This window comes from Myxine glutinosa, assembly GCF_964187855.1.
Source record: "Myxine glutinosa chromosome 12 unlocalized genomic scaffold, kmMyxGlut1.1 SUPER_12_unloc_1, whole genome shotgun sequence".
In the NCBI taxonomy this organism is placed as follows: Eukaryota; Metazoa; Chordata; class Myxini; order Myxiniformes; family Myxinidae; genus Myxine; species Myxine glutinosa.
Genome location: NW_027616355.1, coordinates 993,733 through 1,007,451, shown reverse-complemented (window position 1 = coordinate 1,007,451; position 13,719 = coordinate 993,733). Strand labels below are relative to the sequence as shown.

Genomic DNA, 13,719 nt, shown 5'->3' with positions numbered 1-13,719 from the left:
CTGCTTGGCCGATTTTTTTTTTTGGCTCCAATAGTCAGTTTTAAGGCAAACTCGGGTGTATGTGATCAGACAAGTTCTTCACCTGACCGGCTCACGTGGACATGGCGCTCTCCTCTCACATTTCCTTGTCTTTGATGCAATGGCGTTGTTTTCTCTTCTCTTGCTGAAGATGGGTTCGGTGCTGTCATCAGTTATGCGCAGGATTAAAATGGGTGGTTTGCATTTGCCTTCCCAAAGGTAACCAAAGCTGGAATTTGGCCATTGTACTTCCGAGAACTCACTTGTATACCGAATCGAGGCTCGTGTAAGAGCTAACACATTGAACATGAAAACGTGCACAGACACATAAAACATGCAATGAAGGGAGTGGGAGACAGGGGGAGAGAGAGAGGGAAGCACACAAGCACAACAACAGAAGAGAACAGGGACATCGGACACTTCCTCTTCTTTGAAAAAAAAAAAAAGGGATCTTTAACACCCCCAGCTAATCCTAGCAGACGGCACACCCAGCCTAACGTCCATCCGAGAGACAACACACATTGATTCCTCGCCCTACCTGTGAAACACCAGGATGCCAGTTTTCGGCTAGGCCGAGATTCAAACCCAGGTAACAGCTTAAAGGCAAGTGAGCGTACCTCAAGGAGCCATCCTACCAGCCTGCAATCGTGTCAGGCCAATAATGTCACCAGAACATCATTTTAGTGTTTTGTGTGAACATTTTGGCTCTGGAATTATGGTCGGGTAGTTGTTTTCTTTTCTTTTTTTAATCCCCCTCTTTTCAAGATAGAGGCTCGTACAAGAGCAGTGACAGTGAGGCAGCAGGGAAACATTTGGACAAGAGCAAGGGGACGAGGAGGGATGGAAATTCCCCCTGTAATGCAGGTGGGTTAGGATCTGTTAATAGGGGGTAATTGGTGATCATCTTATTTTGTTTGCAGTACAAGGCTGCGGGGTCGCATCAATGGTTGATGTGCATGGCTGTGTTGCTGATGTAGTGCCTCCTCCAGGTTAGATCAGGAATTTGTAATTTTTTTCAGGGTGCCGGAAATTGCTTGCCTCCTCTTCATGGACACTGGAATCTTTAACGATCACCAACTAATGTCGACGGGCCGGGACACCCAGTTCAACGTCCATCCGAGGGACGCATCTGATCATCACATTGATGAATGTCAAAAATGTCATCCCTGCCTGTGAAACACCGCGATGACAGTTTATAACTGAACTGAGATTTAAACCCAAGCTAACCAGCTTGGTGGCGAGTGCGCGTACCTCTAGGCTAACGTATCAGCCCAAAAGGAGTTATAAGGATGGGAGTGGTGGAGGGAATCTCAGTGGTGATGTGAGATTTTGGTGCACTGCTTGCTTCAAACCTTGGGGGGAAGAATAAGACAAACAGCCTTGGAAGGTGTTTCCCCAGGTGGGATAAGTAAGGAACAAAATAGTTGATTGTGCATCTAGCCTGGATTTTGAAAGGATACCCAGAAGTGGGTTACTGAAAATGTGTGGGTCGGAAGACTGAGAAGCTAAACCGAAGAGAAGCCAAAGGCCTCTCTGCGATGAGAGCACCAGACCTTGTGTTTGAGCCTTGTCCTGGGAGATTCAAGTAATTTTGATAGCTTTCGCTTCCACAGATTCCAGGAGAGACAGATGTGATGCCGGGGTGCCAGGCCATAGAGTATAGCAGTACACAACTGAGCTATGGACAAAGGCCTTTTTCACAGAGTAGCTCTGATTTTTCAAGGAAAGAATAAGAATTATGAAGGATGCTGAGTTGTTCGTTCCTTATTTGCTCAAAAAATAAATTTGCCCCCTTTTTACCTCCACCACCAAAGGTGGATGGAGGTTATGTTTTCACCACTGTTTGTCTGTCTGTTTGTTTGTGAACAAGATATTTCAAAAAGTTGTGGACGGATTCGGACGAAATTTGGCAGAGACGTAGCGTATGTAGCAAGAACGAAATGATTAGATTTTGGTGAACATCCGGATTCGGATCTTCGTTTTTTAAGTGATTTTTCACCATTGAGATATAAGGCCAAAAACGATACATAGCAGGATATCTCAAAAAGTTATGGATGGATTTGGACGAAACTTGGTGGAGAGGTTGTGAGTCTGACGAGGAAGAATCGATTCAATTTTGGTGAAGATCCGGATCCGGCTAATATAAATTTTTAAGTGATTCTTCACCATTGTGAGATAGGGTCAAAAACGATATATAGCAGGATATCTCAAAAAGCTGTGTACGGATGATTTTGATTCAATGTGATTCTGTATTGTGATTTTCTGGTCTACTCTGGGATACAAAACGTAAACTGTTCACCTGGCGGAGGTATGCTCTCTACTTCGTGCCGTTTTAGTTGAGGAACTGTGTTGGCTCTTGGTTGCCTACTTCTTAGAATCATGTGGAATATGAGTGTTTAGGCTCGTGGAAGAGTGGAACAGAAGGGCTAATCTATCAACACAATGGGACAAAAGAACCAGATGCATCACAGCATGAATACAGAAGGAATGGGTGAGGAGGGGTGGGGGGCACAGGGTTTCATTGTTGCAATTTATTTCAAAAGGTTCCATGTATGTGCGGCATGGCATCTGCCCAAGGAAGAATGTGGGTGGTCAGAATGTGCGTGACAGGTAATTATTTTAAAAATTAATAATAGATATTTCCTCTGAAATGTATCGGCCCTGCTATTGTCTATGCGATGCCTAAAATATGTCTTTTGTGTTATTTTGCTCTTGGACTTTGTGTATCTAACACTGTCCTACCAAAATGCATAAGATACAATCCATACAAATCCTTGTTACATGGCCATTTAATATCTCGGCGGGCATCAAGGGCCTCATTTCCCACATGTCCGTCGTGCTCCAGAAGAGTATGGGGATTGCGCGTGATGGAATTATCCATACCTGACTTGGGGTATTGTACCCAGTATCATTCTTTATTCCATTATATGTGCCGTCGTAAACCAATGGAGTTTCTGCCGCTCCCATAAGGCCTCATTGACTAGCTTGGTGGTTCTCAGACTTTTTTGTCGCAGACCACTTGAAAACTGCTGAGGGTCTTGGCGGACCACTTAAAAATCCGTTTTTTGTTCGACAAATCAAACGAGTTACAAGTTATTGGAGAAACCAGATGGCATTTTCATTTCTTCTTTGTCATGAACCAGAATCAAACAAGTACAGGGCGAGGTACAGATGTTCACGATTGTCCACAACCTTTCTGTGGACCACTTGAATAGAGGTTGTGGACCAGTGGTGGTCCATGGACCAAAGTTTGATAACCTTTAAGATTCTCCTGTGAGATTTTGATTTGCTGAGTTAATGACTACTTGTCTGTGGTTCATTTGTTGCAAAAAAAAAAAAATTCCAGTGTATTTTAGTTGTTTTCAGGAAATAATGGGAGCATACTAGTTTTGGCCACTGAGCTTTTGCACATTGAGGAGGAAGATGGAAGTTGTTGTTGGTGGATATGACAATCACCGGGTGGATGCGGAAATAAATCGGTTGATCTCGAAACTTCATCTCACTCATTACAGAACCTTCTAGAATTATACTTTAGAACCCTTTAGAATTAAATATGGTGGGTTAGAAAGGTTCCTCTTCATTTTTATAGCCAAATATTGAAGCGGCGTGTGAAAATACTGACGTTTGCAGACAGATAGACAAAGTGAACCAATTGCTTTACCCTATCATCCAGTCTATGGGAAGATACCCTGCTGTTATGGATTTCACAAATATAAGATCAGTGTGAGTGGGCGACATGTGACATCGGCCATTTCTGAACCCTTGGGGGTGTATCAGGTATGTTGTGCGACCCTGAAGACATCGGTTTAGCTGGAACAGCTTCTTCTTCATTGTCTTCGGAAACATAAATTTCACAAGATCCGGACAATCACGAGCCTGCCACCGTGGTGTTGCGGTGCTTCCCACATCCTCCTTAATGATTAAGAATTCTTGAAAAGCTTATGTTTAAAACATTAGCCTTGTCTTTATCAGTTTCACCTATTAATTGAGCCATACGATCTTTCTGTGTTTCCTCTGTCCCGCCCTGGTTTTCACCATGCTGTTCATTGAGCCAAAAACACCTTTGGGTTTCACTTTCCACTCCTGGCAAACATTCCTTCAAAGTGATTGCTAAGGTTTCTTGTCGTTGCACACAACTTGTTCCTATCTCTGGAAAACCTCAAATCAAATGTTTCCTTGGTTTCTGTATCATATTGATAGATCTACTCCATGCTTTCTTCTTGGTCTTGTGAATCGTTATCATGGCCAAAGTGTTTCTCATCATATTAATGCTTATTTTTACCTGCGACATGTCTCAGGTATACAAGACCTTTGTATTGCTGTTGTCACAGAGCCCCAGACAGTTCTCTCGAACAAGTCCGTGGCACGGAGACAGCTGATCGACCTCGCAGGAGCAATCACATCGAGGATGGTGTACCCCTGCCTTCACAAAGTCAAGGCCACGACAGAGTTAGTGAGAGAAAGAGGAGAAAAGAGGGCAAGGGCTGGTCCATGGGGGCCGATAGTTGTCTTTGCTAGTGTTGTTGGGGTTCTTGGTGTCAGTTAATTTTTGAAATGTGCACTCATTGGTCTGACAGCTGCTGGACCACACCCACATCTGTTGCTTGACTCCACCCACCATTCTACCCAGGCAAAAATATATGGTCGCCATCTTGTTTTTTTTGGTGGGCCTAACAGGCCTGTAGGCCTCTGCTGATACACTGTGATTTTGTTGCATCACACTCTCATTGGCTTTGTTTGGGTTGACGGTTAAATAATTAGTAAGGTTTAAAGGCAAATAAAATAAATTATTTTTCTCGTCACCACCTGCTTTCTTTTTGACGGTCAGCTCTTTTTTTGACATTTAATATTTTATGTCCAGATTTTTAAATATATATATATATTTATCTAGGTAATCTTCATTCACATGGGAACACGGGACCGACACGAAAATGATATTGAACCAAATCATGAAGACCCTTGGAGATTACTTAAATAACACCTTCAACACCAAGGATGAGGGAGTTGAGTGGCCAGAGAAGGTGTCGCAGGTTGTGACCATGTTGCGGTCATTCTTGTTTATTTCCATCCTTTCCTTTCTTTGGCACTTACCTTCACTTTGTAAACTTTCTATATTTGTTCACAGTTTACAATAGACGGCTGGTATCGGTGATTCGGTGAAATATTCACCAGCGGTGTTTCGTTAACGAGCAGCTCGCTATGGCTTTCCAAGCCAGTTGTTCCGTATCAATCGCTTTGCAAGCCGCTCGTTAAGCGGAACAAGCGGTTAAGAAAGATGTAAACAAAAATAGCCGCCGTAGTCGGATTCAAAACGACACCACAACCAATGAAATGGTTAGAGGCGTAATCCTGTTTATATGTATACTCAATATTGTTGAAACGGGCATTTCATATTTTAATTGTTACTTGTACTTATTTCATTCTAATTCTTGAAGATCTACAAACATGTAAAACCCCTCCCCAAAATGCACAATGGTAGGGTCCATAGATAAGCTTGGTATGTGGTTCCTCCCTCTGACTCCCCTCCCCTCCCTCCTCCCCCCATGTATTTATCTTTCTTTCCCTCTTCTTCGTACTCTGCAGCTGCTGCTAACACAATTAATTAGTTTGGGGAATTTATCACAGGAATGACAGGATGATCGAGGAAAACTGAAAACAAGGGCCCGGACAGCATTTGATCGAGTCCCACGATAGCATTGTTTCTGTGGAGACCGCCATGTTGTTAAGCGGTGCCGAGCTCTCCGTTCTGTTGCAGTGTTTTGCTTGAGCGCTTTGAATGAAGCAAATTGCTTGATAACGGAACACACCTTCATATTCCACGGTTGATATAAATTAAACTTTACAAAACGTTTCCTTGTTATGGTGTATTAATAAATTTCTGTTAATAGCGACACAGACACTGTTATACCGACAAATATTGATTGTTAGCGTCATTCAGAATAGGCGGTGTATAGCCTGAAACGTCCAACAAAGCTGGTCACGACACTTTCTTTTTGCAATCTCTTTTCTACAGCTAATAAAATAATTGCGCGTATAAAATATATGTCTGAAAATCGTCTAATTTTAACAAAAATAAAAACTTAGTAACAAAACTCATTCAACCGGTTAATTTGAGCGTCCAATACTGCAATGCCAAATTGCCAATAGTGCTCTGACGTATATCCGATGTGTATGTGTATGTGGACGTGAGCTGTACTGTATTAAAGCCTGACCAACCAGTACAATAGCATACGATACAGTACAGTGTTTGATACCACAGTTCGGCGACGATAAATTTGAGGAAATTGTTCCGCTGGCGTTAAAACGTCGGCACTCATTCAAGATTCCCGGAAGTAATTTTAAATGGAGATTATAAAAAAACAAAGTTTTAAAACAAAAGTGGAGTCATGAATAATTTGGTGGACGCTTCAAGCTCGCTCCGAGCGGCCAAGTTTCTCCTGGTGGTTTCGGTCTTGCTGCACTTGTTCGTCTGTCCTTACACGAAGGTGGAGGAAAGTTTCAACCTGCAGGCCACGCACGACGTCACCTTCCACGGCTGGCGTTTGCGGGAGGTGTGTTTTAGCCGTTTACCATTCGCTCGTTACATCAACGTCTCTTACTAAATTACTTACTCCTTGCCTTGGAATAACCTCTTCCTGACGCTCAGCATTTAAATCGGATAAAGCATGGATAACCAACCATAGGTTGGCAACCATTACTCAGGCTTGACCCTAATGGCCTCCTGCTGCGTTAAAGTTCCTTCCAAGGGAACTCGTATTATCCTAGCAGACGGAACAGACGGCTTAACCCAGAGGATTACAAACGATGACGTCAGTTGATACCCGCAGAACGTCAGTTAAGGATATTAACTGCTGGTACTTGTGAGATCTGATTTTCTAAGAAAACCCCATCATCTAGGTACAGGGTATATATTATTATATCACGTGCCCCACCTTGAGCACACAAAAGATAAACATCTCTCGAGGTTGTAGTTCACACCTCTGCTCATTATGCCCCACCCCCTCCCCCCCTGGAGCTTCCCTGCCCCCTCCCCCCCGATCTCCTGGGAGCTCCTGGGAAATTGTGCGGGCGACTGTCTTGTGTTGATGTGTCAAGTTTCAGAACAATCATCCAGGAGATAAGGGAGGAGCAGTAAAAATAGCAAAAAGTTGGCGGGCAGATGGACAGACGAACATCGTGACCCATTTTATATCATCTATTCGAGAATCGACATGAGATGACTTGCAAAGACCTTTTTTGGAGACTTGAAATTTGGAAAGTAGGTCTTTCAGCCACACATGTTTTACTTTACCTTCCACCTTTCTCTGTTCCTTTATTTCCAGTATGACCACCGTGAGTTCCCAGGTGTGGTTCCCCGTACCTTTCTGGGTGCTTTATTTTTGTCTGCTATTGCTGCCCCCATGGTTTGCATGTTTGAAGTTCTGGGCTGCACAAAGTTCTCCGCACAGTACGCAGGTAAGATGGCAAAATGGTTTCGAGCAAATTTTGTCTTGTGTGCCAATGATGCATGGCACCCTGTATCTCTTCTTCATTCCATGCAGCACAAGGCTGTGGGGTAGCGTCATTGGCTGAAGGTGCAGCTGTGCCGCTGACACGGTGCCCTTTGCTGGTTATGGTAGACAACAACAACAACAACAACAACAGGCATTTTAAGGCTATTTTCCGGTCCCCATGACAATCTTCTCCATTTTGCCCTATTTTCTGCATCTCCCCTTGTTAACCCCCTTGCCTGCATTTCTTCTTCGACCATCTTTAGCCAAGTCTTTCTTGGTCTTCCCCGTCCTCTACTTCCTTCTACATTCATTTCCATCACTCTTCTCAACCAGTCACTTTCATCCTTCCTCAACACATGACCAAACCATCTCAAACTGTTTCTCTTCACAGCATCCATCACAGGCTCTATTCCCATCATCTTTCGCAATTCATCATTTGTCTTCCTCTCTCTCAACGATACTCTACACATCCACCGAACCATTCGCATTTCCACCCTTTCCAGCCTTTGTTGCTCCTCTATGTTCATTACCCATGTCTCGCTCCCATAAATCATAACACTTCTCACACATGCAGCATACACATTTCCCTTCAGCTTCAACGACACTCCCCTCCTCGTCAGCACGCCACTCAATTCCCGAATCTTCTTCCATGCACATCTCACTCCAGCAACCGTTGCCGAGTCTGATCCACCTTCTCCATTCAGCATGTCTCCGAGGTAACAAAATGTTTTCACACCTTCCAGCTTCATGCCGTCTTCAAGATCCAACTCAACATTTCCTCCATCTGCAGCTCCCTCTGTGCACACCTTACACTTGAATGTAGCTGCCACACTGGTTAATGTCCCTCTCAAACCACTACATTTTTGATGAACCCACTCAGCGCACATTGTACATTGGATGGAATTCACTCCGACACCCTTCCTGCACACAGCACACAGCCACTTCCCAGTTCTCTCCACCTCACCACATGCTTTACCACTTGCCATTACCTTCGTCTTTCCGATATTCACCTTCAGACCTTTTGTCTCCATACATTCCTTCCACTTGTTCATCTTTTCCTTCAGTTCATCCATACTTTCCGCAATCAACACCAGATCATCTGCATACAACAACTCCCACGGTAAACCCTCCTTTACGTTCTGAGCCAGCACCTCCATCACAGCTACAAATAGTAGTGGACTTAGTACCGACCCCTGATGCACTCCCACCTTGACCTCAAACTCACCACTGTTCCCGTCCTTCGTCCTTACAGCTGTGCGCGCTCTTTTGTACATTAATAATAATAATAATAATTCATTTATTTTGTATAGCGCTTTTCATGAAGCCCAAAGGCGCTTTGACAGAGTGCAAAACATAATGCATAACAAAACATGAAAACAACAATTTTTTTTTTTTTTTTTTTTTTTTTTTTTGTATACAAGATCGAGGCTCGTGAAAGAGCGAACATTAATCACACAGAAAGACAAACACACACAAAACAAATAACATCGGGAGCGGTAGACAAGATGGGCTGAGAGGGGGAAGGACACAAACACAACATTTGAGAGCAGGGACCGAGAGACATGGAGACATCGAGAGAACTGTGGGAGGGAGAGGGCTTTGGGGGGAAGGCATGGGAAGGGGGGGGGGGGGGGTGGGAGAGGTATAAAACATATGGACACTGCCAAGACTTCCAGGAAAGAAGTTGGAATTTCAAACAAGGTGGATCTGGGGTGAATTAGTGGGGGTAGAAAAGATCAAGGTTTTGGATGGGGGAAGATAAGAGATGGTGGTGAACAGCTGTTTTGAAGACCTGGAGGGAGGAGTGTGATTGAAGTGAGTGTGGGAGTTTGTTCCAGAGGCGGGAGAAAAGAGGAATAAAAGAGTGAAGGTGAGCAGAGAGCCGAGATTTCGGCAGTTTAACCATCAGAGGGTGGCTGGCAGATCTTGTGCGACCTGTAGGAATATTTGGGGGACAGAGCACAGAGAGAGCTGGGGGAGCAAGGCCGGAGAGGAGTCGGTAGAAGACAGAAAGACCACCTACCTGCCTGCGGTGAGTGAGTGAAAGGCCCTCAGAGATAGCTTCATCGCGGGAGATTCCAATGATTCTGAAAGCTTTGGATTCAACAGCGTGAAGCCGAGCCAGGTGTGAGGCAGGAGCACCAGCCCATAGGGGAGAACAGTATTCCATTGAGCTGCGGATGAAAGCCTTGTATGTGGTGAGGAGCTCAGGTGTGCCTAGGAAGGACTTCGCACGATGGAGGATGCCCAGTCGGCGACTGGCTTTGGAGGCCAGCTTGGAAATGTGGTTTTCCCAAGAAAGATCATGGCAGATGGTGAGACCCAAAAGCTTGAGCGACAGAACTTCTTGGAGAGGATTGTTGAGAAAGTAGATGGGAGCCAGTCCAGTCCAGTCCAGTCCAGTCGATAACCGTTAACCGTTAACCGATAACCGTTAACCGTCGATAACCGATAGTCGTTAACCAGTCCAGTCGATCTTTTCGGAGAGACATAGTAAGAGTGTGAGATTTGTCAGGATTGAAAGACATGTTCCACATGTTTGACCAGTCTGTGATTTTGTCCAGGTCTTCAGAGAGTGAGGAGGCTGCAGACTGCCGATCTGAGGGAAGAGGAATGGAGCGGCAGAGAGTGGAGTCATCAGCAAAGAGATACAGAGGATTTTCCAGAGAGTCGGAGAGATCATTGATAAAGACCAGAAAAAGCACAGGGCCCAGCACACTGCCTTGGGGAACTCCAGCCTGAATGGGAAGGGGAGATGAGAGAAATCCATTCAGGGCCACACGTTGACTACGACCAGAGAGGAAGTCCGCAAGCCATGCATGGAGATTTCCATGGATACCATAGGAGGAGAGTTTGGTGAGCAGAGCTGGGTGCCAGACCGTATCGAAGGCACGTGATATGTCAAGGGAGACAGCTCTGATTTCCTGTTTGGCATTGAGGACCTCCATCCATTGTTGAGACAGCAGAAGCAGCATGTCCAGAGTAGAGTGACCTGGTCTGAAACCAAATTGATGATCAGAGATCAAGCCATTGGAGGAGAGGAAAGATTTCATATCCGAAGCAATGATGGATTCCATGACTTTGCTGATAATTGGGAGCAGGCTGATTGGTCTGTAGTTGCAAGGATCTGTTTTTGCACCTTTTTTGTGTAAAGCGGTAATGTTTGCTGATTTCCAGGATGCTGGCAGATGACCTTGAGCAAAAGATAGGGTGAAAAGAACAGAGAGAGGGTGAGATAGAGCGGCAGAGCAGGATTTTAGGACCCGTGGGCTGATGCCATCTGGTCCAGTTGCAGAATCAGAGTCGAGGTTTGACAAAAACTCCTCCACCTTGTCAGGAGAGAAGGTCACAGAGTCCAGGAGCAGTTTGGTTCAACTGGGAAAGGTGGGAACAGAGAGAGATGGGTTTGGGACTAAGGATTTTGAGGCAAACACAGAGTTGAGGCATTCGGCTTTGTCACGTGCGATGTCAACTGTGTGGCCATTTGAGGTAAGGGAGGGGATGGAGGGGGAACAAACACCAGAAACGGATTTGACCAGACGCCACCAGGATTTGGAGGAAGGAGACAGGTTTGAGAGTTCATTCTTGAGTGAGGAGAGATAGTGCTTCCTGGCACTCCTGAGGGTAGACACACACTTGTTCCGAGCTTGGTGGAAGGAACTGAGATTTCCTTCAGTTGGATTAGCCTTCCAAGAGGCAAAGGCAAGTTGTTTCAGGGCAACTGCCTCGCCACAAGATTCAGTGTACCATGGACGGGAGGAAGGGTAAGACAACTGAAGGCGAGATGGGATAAATCTGTGCATGAGAGAGATCAGTTTGCTTTGGAAGAATTCCCAGGAAGAATTGATGTCAGAGGCAGTGGAGATGGGAGACCAATCCAGACGATTGATGGCTGCTTGAAGACCGTCCCAGTCGGCCTGAGTGAAATGCCAGACTCGTCGACGCTGAGGAGGCTCTCTGAGAATGGCCAGAGAGATGTCCACTTTGACAAGCACATGATCAGAAGAACCGATTGGAGCAGAAGAAGAGCAGCAGACATTAGCAGGGAAGTTGGTCATAACCAAGTCTAGAAGAGAAGATACTCCATTGGCTGAGATCCGGGTCGGGAAATTGACAGATTGTGTCAATCCCAGTGAGTCACAGAAGTCCTTTGCTGAGGTGCCATGACTGGTGAGAGAGGAACCCACACCCAACCAGGTGGCATGATGACAATTGAAGTCACCACATATGAGGAAGAGAGAGTTGGGATGAGTGGATAGAAGTTGGTCCATGTTGTCAGACAGTGAAATGTAGATGGAGTCATCACTGTTTGGGGGACGGTACAGAACACATATGAACAAAAGGTGGGAGCGGAGAGGAAGCCGTAGCCAGAGGTACTCCTGGGGGTGAGGAGGAGAGAGGGCAGTGCAAGGAGAGTGAGGAAGAGAGTTTTTGATAAAGATAGCCACCCCACCACCAGGCCGAGGCTCAGGTCTATCATACCGGAGGAGGGAGTAACCAGGAAGAGATATTAAGGAATCAGAGACATCTTGAAGGAGGAAAGTCTCTGTTAAGCAGATCAAGTCTGGATTGTCAGAAGCAACCTGTATGGAGAGATCAGTCAGGTTTGAGCGAAGGCCCCGGATGTTTGAGGTCCATACCGTTAATGAAGAGAGAGGGGGAGCATCGGGTCCAGGACAGGGGAGGGGAGGAGTAGGGTAAGATGAAGGATGAGAGGGGGAGGTACGGAGAGCAGTTGTTAGTGTGTCAGCGATTGCAGAAGAGTTCCAAGAAAGGGAAGGATGAGGAGGATGAAAGGTTTGAAGGTGAAGGGATGAGGCACAGTGAGGGGTTGTTTGAGGGGGGGCAGAGGAAAGAAGAAGGTTGGGGGGGGGGGGTGGAGGTATGAGATAGAAGGGAGACGAAGTGGGGAGGAGGCAGCTTTGAGGAGGAGGGGAGAGGAGGGAGAATTGGAGAGGAATGGTATGGGGGGAGATTTGAATGGGAGGGGTTGGGGGGAGTTTTGAAGGGGAGGAGTGAGGGGGGAGTTTAGGAGGGGAAGGGCAAGGGGGGAGTTCAGGAGTGGAAGGGCAAGGGGGGAGTTCAGGAGTGGAGGGGTAGGGGGGGGGAGTTTAAGAGTGGCGGGGCAAGGGGGGAGTTTAGGAGTGTAGGTGCAAGGGGAGGGATTTGGATGGGAGGGGCAAGAGGGGAGTTTAGAAAGTGGATGATTAATGAAAGACGAACATTGAAAACAAATTGGGTTTGTTGTGATTTTCAAGTTAGCAATCCGGTTCAGAATGATGGAGGAGGGATGGAATGAATGTGAATTTAGACCATGTAGTGAGGGAGACGTATAAGATATTGAATTTCTTTTTTTTGAGGTGGAATGAGTTGGAGAGGAAATTGAGAAAAGCCTTTTAAATAGGAAGAAAAACAGCGTGTTGTAAAATACCACTGAGTAAAACACTGAAGGGGAAAGGTTATACATATTTAAATAATATTTAAACAGAACCGTGAACAATCTTATGTGCACAAAAATACCAACGGGGGGAGAGCCGAGAGGGACCACCACGAGTCACGTGAAGGGCAAACGGTGATTGCAAAAAGACAAGAATCAATAGGGAAATATTTAAAGCAAAAGGAGGGAGAAGGAGAAGTGATAGTCAGGGGTTAAATGCTGTGGGTTGAATGTTGAATGCAGTGCTGAACAGGTGGGTCTTGAGTGATGTTTTGAATGTGGTGAGTGAGGAGGCATCTCTGATGGTGTGAGGTAGTGAGTTCCAGAGGGTGGGAGCAGCGATGGAGAAGGCCCTGTCCCCCCAGGATCTGAATTTGGTCCGGATGGGGGGTTCAGGAGGTTGGTACCAGCAGAGCGGAGATTGCGGGTGGGAGTGTGTCTGGAGAGGAGGTCAGCCAGGTAGGATGGGGCCAGGTTATGGAGGGCTTTGTAGGTCAAGAGGAGGATTTTGTACTGGATTCTCTGGGAGATGGGGAGCCAGTGAAGCTTGTAAAGGACGGGGGTGATGTGGTCACGGGTCCAGGAATGGGTGAGTAGACGGGCAGCGGAGTTCTGAATGTATTGGAGTTTATTGGTGATTGTTGAGGGTGAACCATAGAGGAGGGAGGCTATTGCAGTAGTCCAGACGGGAGGTGATGAAGGCGTGGATGAGGGTTTCTGCAGCCGTGGAGGAGAGGGATGAGCGGAGACGGGCGATGTTTTTCAGGTGAA

General features: G+C 45.9%; 1 protein-coding gene across 1 annotated transcript in view; it reads left to right on the top strand.

The window, feature by feature from the left end:
- Positions 1-6,144: 6,144 nt before the first annotated feature.
- LOC137437809 (dol-P-Man:Man(7)GlcNAc(2)-PP-Dol alpha-1,6-mannosyltransferase) overlaps positions 6,145-13,719 on the top strand; it is a 74,786-nt gene continuing 67,211 nt past the window's right edge. Inside the window, exons 1-2 of the mRNA XM_078768641.1 lie at positions 6,145-6,569; positions 7,341-7,473. Coding sequence (XP_078624767.1) covers positions 6,405-6,569; positions 7,341-7,473 — 298 coding nt within the window. The 5' untranslated portion in view covers positions 6,145-6,404. The remainder of the gene's footprint in view (positions 6,570-7,340; positions 7,474-13,719) is intronic.